At 31.6% G+C, this 8,570-nt stretch overlaps 1 protein-coding gene across 2 annotated transcripts; it reads left to right on the top strand.

Moving 5' to 3' along the window:
* The first annotated feature begins 4,388 nt into the window (after nt 1-4,388).
* Nucleotides 4,389-8,455, top strand: LOC133311921 (uncharacterized). 2 transcript variants are annotated; one of them, XM_061513054.1, is made up of 9 exons: nt 4,389-4,525; nt 4,620-4,684; nt 4,772-4,835; nt 6,345-6,384; nt 6,909-7,156; nt 7,243-7,306; nt 7,486-7,577; nt 7,704-7,892; nt 8,165-8,455. In XM_061513054.1, exons 1-9 carry the CDS (start codon nt 4,490-4,492, stop codon nt 8,297-8,299), a joined length of 933 nt encoding a protein of 310 aa, XP_061369038.1. In that variant the 5' UTR covers nt 4,389-4,489; the 3' UTR covers nt 8,300-8,455. The 2 variants fall into 2 exon arrangements, with proteins under 2 accessions (XP_061369038.1, XP_061369037.1); XM_061513053.1 differs by having other exon boundaries at nt 7,668-7,892.
* The last annotated feature ends 115 nt before the right edge of the window (nt 8,456-8,570 follow it).

Here is an 8,570-nt window from a genome sequence, read left to right as displayed (position 1 = left end):
TATCTGCCCTTTTTTTTGGATTAAAACAAACAGTTGTGTTGTATTGTTGCTAGGGATATCTAAATTTTTCTAATTCGACAATGCAAATCTTAGATCATGGTCGATAAATCCTGGAGCCATGCTAGTTCAGTTAGTGTGCTTGTAAGAATAAGGAAATATGTTAGTTCACCTAGAACCTTTTTCTTTTTAGGCATAGGCTGCCAGAAAGAATTAGTACGCCAATCGTATACGTACTCCTTGATCTGAAGTATTGAGTGGATTTACTGTTCTCAGGATTTAATAACTATTAGGAAGTTCTTATATCTACGTAGAATCTAACGGGGCCTTCAGATTCTTCATATGGGGGTAGTTTAGACACTCGAAGTTGCTGCTCTGCATTTCTAGTCAGAAACCTGATGTCTTTTCACAAAATTGTTATGGTCCTCGACCCCTGATTTTGCTAGTCAGATACCGGTTAAATCCATCATAGTAAATCAATTTCTAGGTGCTTGCCTCAAGCTTGTGATTTCATATCGTTATACTTTATGGGAAAAATTATTTTCATGTTGTTGATGAGTATCTCTTTTTTTATATATTATCGATTTCTGTGTAGTTTAATTTTTATTTTTTTATAAGTGAGTGAGTTCTATTTATGATTGTGTTTATGGTAGGAGAGAATTATTCTCCTAAATTAATAAAGCCCATACTTTAATGCCATAAATTATGATTTCTTTTACATTTATGCCAGTTATTTAGTTGTTTCTCTTTTTCTATGGTATTAGTTTGTTTAGAAATACTTTGCGTTTTCATATATGCATCGTTGCAAATCGGAACTTGAAAATAACGTCTGATGATTCGTGTTCATTGAAATGGGTAATTCATCATGGTCTGTTTGTGTGTGCATTTGCTATTGAGTAGGGTAGTATATAAATCGATCGAATCTAATAAAATTTTAAAAATGTTATAATGTAAGATAAAAAAATTTAAAAATTAAATTTTTTGATCGGATTGTATCAGTTTTAAGATGTGATGAATAGAAGAAACAATGTGTAATTAATGAATAGAGAAATAGAGGAATGATTAAGTTTGATATTGATTATTGGGGAAGGTTATACTTACGACCTATATATTCTAACTTTTGATTTTTGTCAATTAACTGTTAAGATTTTTGTAAATTAAATTTATTAATTAATTATTAAATCACAATAATTGATAACCGTTGATTGACGAAAATCAACGGTTAAGATATATGGTTGTAAGAGGTTATAAAGAAAATAGGTTGTAAGTATAACCTTCCCCTTGATTATTTGTTTATAATAAATTTAATCAATTATTGGAGATTATTAAGTTAAATCTTTAATATAAAATAAGACTTATATGATATTTGCCTTATTTAAATTTTTTTTTTATAAATTTTTAAAATTATGATATAGTTTCAAATTTTGTTTTATGTATTTTATATATATATATGTGTGTGTGTGTTAAATTGTTTCTTGGGTTTATAATTCTTGTTAAATAACTTGAATTTAGATCGCGAAAAAAGAATATGCAGTTGTATAGGTATTTGACTGTTTGCTATCATATTCTCGTGGAAACGGAAGTTACGTATATTATAAAATTTTAGACTTCATTTTAACCTTCGTCAATGCTTCTTTTGTTGGATAGATTTGAGGTCGTCTGTTTTCTCTTTTCATCCACGATGGTTTGAAATTTATTGTATCTTTGAGGGCCTAAATCTGAGAAATCAACTCTACTGAATTGAAACCGGGTGTCATGTTTCTTCTTAATCACTTTATTTTCAGCTGATCATCTTGAACCATGAATCTGTTCTGATTTGCAATTTGTCTGTTCATGCGAAACTGAATTGAATCATCTACTTTAGCAACATTGTTCACCGCTCTTTGGATTATCACTACTTACCTTTCTCATTTTGGCTACGCTAGGTAGTAAGAAACTTGACATTCATTATTACCGTGTTTATGCAATTCACAACACGTTATAAAGAAAAATTTACTATACACACACACACAAAATGAGTGAACTTTCAAAATAAAAATAAAACAAATGATTGAACTGGAATAGCTGGGATTGTAACTCATAGATCGGATGATTGGCTCAATGTACAGAAATCTGGTTAAGCTCAATAGTCCGACGGATCAGAGCTTGATAAATGGGTCTTTGTCCTATAGTGTGAATAAGGGCTGGAGCCAAGATGAGCCTAATGGGGAGGCAAAACGGGTCGATTAGTCCAAATTTATCAAAAATGGGTTGGTCCTTTCTTGAACGTGGATCGAAAAGTTTAATCTATCCAATTTTATGGTAGGTGCCGGATCAACTTGCCTATAAAAAATAAAAAAATAAAAAATAAAAAATTAAATAAATTATATTTTATGAAACCTACAATATTGCTTATTTTTATTTCACACTGCTCTTAGTTTTTTTTGTAATCTCAAGCCTAAATGCATATTAATATTCAGTCAGATATTCTTTAGGAACTTACTTTTGCTTTCATATATGGATAACTTTTATCATAAATAAAATTTTTCTTTATTTTTTCTAGGGGAGTATTAAGATAAAAAAATTAGATATCATAAAAGTTTAGTGACAAATAAAATACTACCTAATAGAAAAAAAGGCCTGTCGAGCCAACCCGACCCACCGCTAACCCGTTTTGACCCGCAACCAGGCGGGGCGAGTTGAGACAGGTTGGAGGGTTGAGATGTGTAACACAACTCGCCCCATTTTGGTTGGTTGGGAGTTGACATTTCGAGTTCAACTCATATAGCCACCTCTAAGGAGTATAGCTAGAAGTCCGCTTTTTGATACTTTTGCCCTATGTTGCACCGACACTAACATGTGACTCAGGATACGACACGTCGATACATTAATTCTAAAAAATATTAGATTTCGACACGTTAGGACACATTTTGATATTAAGTAATATTTTTAATATATATAATATAATTTACATTCAATACAATAGCAGTTCATAATAAGTCATATAATCAATTAAATATTCAAATTTCATAACATAAATATAAAAAATATAAAAAAATTCAGGTCATATTTCATAATAGAAAATATTTGATTTATAAGTTAATTTTTCATGTTTAGTTAAAAATAAAAATAAAATAAAATATGGATATAAAAAACTTGTAGGAAAACATTGACAGTGTGTCGAAGTATTGATCGTGTGTTGTAAAATGTTGATCGCATATTGGACACGTGTTGAAATGTATCGGTGTTTGACATGTGTCCGCCAGAGCGTGTCTGTGCGTCAATCATAAATAAAGTAAAAACAAAACAATGACACCGATATTGAGGAGCTCTCAAATCACTTTCCATGTATACCCAAGAGAGCAACCAAAAGAAACCTTAGAAAAAAAAATGATAGAAAAAAAAGTGAGTGTTTTGTGTATCATCGAAATTTAATCGATTAAATAAATTTGTTAATCGGTTACTATATTAATTTGACATTTAATCGATTAATCATTCAACGGTTAAAAAGAGACAGATTAATATATAATTTTGGAATGATATCAAAGTGGTAATTTTTATTTTAATTACAGACAAAAGGAAAAATCACCTCTAGAAGTCATTTTTCTAAAAATAATTCTTTTATGAAATATGATTTTTCTTTATTTTAAATCTGAAGTTGAATATAAAACTTTGTTACCTTTTATAAAAGGATTAATATTTTCTCATGTTACATGAGACAATATTTTTTTTCCTACACACACAATTCAAAGGTGGAGTTCACCCTATATTTTTTCTCTCTCATCTATTCTCTCTTCTCTCTCCTTTATTTTGTGAGTGTAGGAGATTAATCTTTTCTCATGTAACATAAGAAAAGATTATTTCTTTATAAAATAACTTAAAAGACAGTTAAACTCTGGTTGGAAAAATTTATGAGTCAAAGCTGGTAGCCCGTTTAATGATTTTTTTTGACTCATTTATTTTTTCACTCATAATTTTACAAGATTTAACTTCAATCAACAAAATTAGTTCTATATTATTATCATATTACTTAAATATACAGGACCAAAAAATACTGATAAATAATGCATTTATTTGTAGCCCAAATTTTTTAAAAAAAAAGGAAAATGTGATAATGTTAACATGTCTAGGACTGGCAAACGATTTAACCCATCCAGGTCTTTTGTACTGGTTCGTGAAAACAAACCGACTGTGTAAAATAAATACTTAAAGATGCTGTCGAAAAATCAGCTAGACTCAGGTTGGATAAATTTATGAGTCAAAAGTTTAATGATATTTTTTAACTCATTTATTTCTTTACACATAATTTTTCGAATATTTGAATTAACCATCTTTTAGTACTAACAAGTGTCTAAATATATGTATATAAACAAAATTAGAAACCCTAGTCACAAGTAGTTTATAAGCTCAGTGGTAAAAACCGAAACTCATTTTCTGAGCTCCCGTGTTCGATTCTCGTTTTGCCCAAAATCAGTATTTTTAGTTCATCATTTTGTCCTTCAACATCAGAGCCATGGATCCAGACCAATCCTCTTCAACTCGCCGGAAGGTACTCACTCACAAACACCGAATTCCTTTCTATTTTGAAATAGTTTCGGTTTCAAATCAACGTTGTGTCGTTTTGTGTTGTGTGCACTGTGTAGGTCAAGTTCGCCCCAAAAGCCCCACCCAACAGGAAGCCCAAACCACCACCACCTTCTTCCGAAACGTAATTCACCTAAAATTCACTTTGAATTTCCAAACACCGAATCGAAACATCATTCATTGCCTGATTGTGGAAAATGTTTCGATGCAGTGAAGCAGGTGATGAACTACACGAAGATAGCGCACAGGCTCAAGCTTTCTTACGTCGTTGGAATGTATGTCTCTCCGTTCTCATCGTTTTCTTTCTCTAATTATCTTCAATTATGGTTTGTGATATTCTCAGTGTTCAATGTAGTGCTCGTAATTTATAGTTTATTTTAAGTTAATAATAACATCTAAACTTGTGTTTGGCCAGTGAGAAAATCAGAATCAATTGAAGGGAAATTAATAATGCTAACAATAGCTCTCCTCCTAAATTTCCATCTTAGGCCCTTTAGCCAAAATAAATTAAGTTAATAAGAAAACTCAAAAATAAATGTAATGTTATGCAATTTTCAATTTTTCTACAACCCAAAATAGTAATTATGTTTGAATCTTTATTATCCTATATTTTCTCATTTTAAGATTTAGTCTTACTTTTGGAGTTGTTTTTTTTTTTTTATTTAGAAAAAGGTTAAGATAATAATACATATATAGGTGATTTGTTTAGTAAAAATTAGCTGTCTTTTTTTTTTCTTTTTTGGTAGTCACCTGTACTTTAATCTTTACATTGTCCTCAAGCAACAAATTTTAAAATATAAAGATTGCACTTTTATTTAGCTCAATTTAGAAATTGTAATTAAAAATAGTTACTATAAAGAGTGTGAATAGGTGATTAAAATGTTAATAATCTCACTCATTTTGTGTGTGTTAATATAAATTGTATATTTGAATTAGGTTTTTTTTTTTTTATATTTAAAACAGTTTATAGTATAATATTTAGAAAGAGAGCTTTTAAAATAAATAAATAAAGGTGGTATTTTTTTCTAAAAAATATGACCAAAACCAAACACGTGAGCTTTCGAAAGAAGCAATGTTTCAGAAAAAATTAATTAAAAAACAAACGTGTAATTAATTGCATGTTTGGTTTTGATGCGTTACTTTAGCAATGCCATCGTTCCATTCCTAAGATGCTGCAAAGTTATGCTTGAATGTATTCGTCTGTATCTTAAAAGATCACCGAAAATATTTGAACAATATGGAATACTGAGTGTCACCCAATAAGTATATTAAGAGTGATGGGCCATGGCATCTGGAATTCTGAATTGAAAATAAAACATATTGTACGTTGATATGTATATTAAGAGTCTGCATGCTCCAATTATCTAGCTACCTGAATAATGGTGAAGGTTAAAGTCATTACAAAGATCAAAGTAGGATGCCATGCCTATGTCATGTGAGGTTGCGAATTTATAGAGACTTTTTTATTTCTCCTTTTATCTCTTAGAGATAGTAAAACTGTTTACTAGGGAACTTTCTCAAATGTTTAACATTTGTTAACCCTTACCTAATTTCCCAACAATATTGGCATTTTGCACTGTATCAAGCTCAATGTCACTGAGGCTGCTATAAAGACAAGTAGACAACATGGATTTAACTGAGTTAAATTATATCAAAAGACAGCAATTGTAATGTGAAATAGACATGCTAACGAGACCTTTCCTTTCCTATTCCTTTTTTTTTTTTTTTTTACCTTTCCCTTATTTCTAATGTGACATTGATTTGCTTTTTATCTACATTTGCAGGAGAATCTTGCAAGACGCCAGCCTAAAGTTGAAAGAAAATGTAATTTTTCATTAGTTTTGCAAAACATGATTGTGCATCTGAATTCATAACCTTATATGCAAAAAAACATGGCTGAAAGTATGAAAGACATTGCAAAACATTATTAGTCACTTTATTTCATGATAATTTTTTGGAAAGATTTATGGTTGATGAAGAAGTTTTTGAAATGAAAGATAGCTGTGGTGTTGGGAGATGAAAAGATCTAGAGCAATATGTATTGGCTTAATAGTAAGGGGAAAGCGTGTGTATACTGTCAAATGTGATATAGTACATTTGAATGAAATATGTTATGTTTTTTGCTTTTCAACGAAGTTTCTTTTTGGGATTTTAGACATTTGTCTAAACCATTTTACCATGGGAAATACTAGCTGATCACTTTGACTGCATTTAAATATCTTGGACTCCTTGAGTAGTTAGTTGATTCTGTGTGGCCTGCTCACAATGATAAATTACCTCCACCATCATAATCAATATTTTTTTATTCATATTGTTTGCTTCTAATTTCTGGAGTTTAAAACTTGCAGCAAGCGTGCAAGTCGCATTTGGTCCTGGAGGTTCATCACCTTCTCTAAGGACAGATGGAATTAGTAAGTCTGTACATAGCGGTAAAAGCAGTGGCACGGCATCTGAATATCTTGCTAATGAGCAAAATGGTTTAACACGTTCTTTAACTGCTGTGGAAGATCAAAGCGACCCTTTTATGGTAGATGTTACTGATGATAACACTAATGCATCAGCCGGGAAAACTAAAAGAGATTACGTGGAACCATGGGTTAGAAATTGTCATCACTCATCTGTTCTCTTCCTATCTGTATCTTTCCAATAATCTTAGCATCCGAAGCTTTAATTTGATTACAGGATTATGTCAACTCTTACTATCCTATTACTCTTCCTCTGAGGAAGCCCTATTCTGGAGATCCAGGTATGCTCTCATATGCATTAACAAATGATCTACCAATGGAATTAATATTCATGAACAAGACAGATTAAGTCCCAAGGGTACTTTGAAACTGTATGAAAAGGGTCTTGTTAGCAAAAGTCAACTTCCAAGGATGCATTTGTTAAGCATTAACAGTCATGTTTGGATTTTTTATCTGGTAGAAATTCTTGATGAAGAAGAATTTGGTGAGGCTGCTACTAGTGTGGAGTATGATGAGAATACTGTTAATCCTGCTGCAGCACTCGGGCTCTTGGTTAGTAGTCAGAAAGACATTAATAAATATTAAAGTAATTCTAATAACACAGCAGTACTGTGATATAATGCATAGATAATTTTTCAACAGGAGAAGAGTGAACAACAAAGGATGCTTTTCTTTCAGCTTCCTGCTCTGCCTTTGGTCAAGCAATCTGTGAGTATTAAGGGGAAGGAGAAAATTGGTACATCAACAGTATCACGAGATCCAACTAATAGGAGTAACATGGAAGATTTACCAAGTGGATATATGGGCAAAATGCTAGTATTCAAGAGTGGAGCAATCAAATTAAAACTAGGAGAAACCCTGTTCGACGTAAGTCTTACTATCCCTGTTTCAAAATTAATAATTGGCATCGCCATCTTTCTCAATTTACTATATTTACTAAATTAAGAGCCAAGTCATTTTGTTTTCCCCGTGTGTTATTCAATTTAATTGTACAATATGTGATGATGAAGTAATAGATTTGTAGATCACCTCATTCCCGGAAAAGGAAAAAAAAAAAAAAAAATCCCATATTTTAGTTCTTTTACCTTGTTGACTTCAACTCTCGCATTTGATAACAATATAATTTGGTTCTCTAACAGGTCTCTCCAGGTTTAAATTGTGATTTTGCTCAAAATGTTGTGGCCATGAACACTACACAGAAACACTGCTGCGTTCTTGGGGAGATTAGTAAAAGGGTTGTTGTAACTCCTGATCTTGATTCAATTGATCTGTGAATATGTGAATATTTGGTTATACGCCATCATATAGGGAAATAGTACAGGTACCTGCGTGGTTTATGTAAATAGGGATATTATGTGAATATGGGTGGACTACAAATGCACTGCTGATTGGCAAGTGCAAATTGGAAACTAGACCTAGCATTTGACATTGACGAAACACTAAGCATGAAGTAGAAGTAGAATGCCATATTTCCCCGCTGAATGCATTCTTGGGGAGGGGGCTGAACTTTTAGCCATCACTGTTCTCCCGCACTCCGGATTAGTC

This window comes from Gastrolobium bilobum, unplaced genomic scaffold (assembly GCF_033153095.1).
Source record: "Gastrolobium bilobum isolate Gb01-03AN ecotype WA unplaced genomic scaffold, APGP_CSIRO_Gbil_v1 utg908, whole genome shotgun sequence".
In the NCBI taxonomy this organism is placed as follows: domain Eukaryota; kingdom Viridiplantae; phylum Streptophyta; class Magnoliopsida; order Fabales; family Fabaceae; genus Gastrolobium; species Gastrolobium bilobum.
The sequence above is the reverse complement of the archived record's forward strand: the minus strand, read 5'-3'. Positions and strand labels throughout refer to the sequence as shown.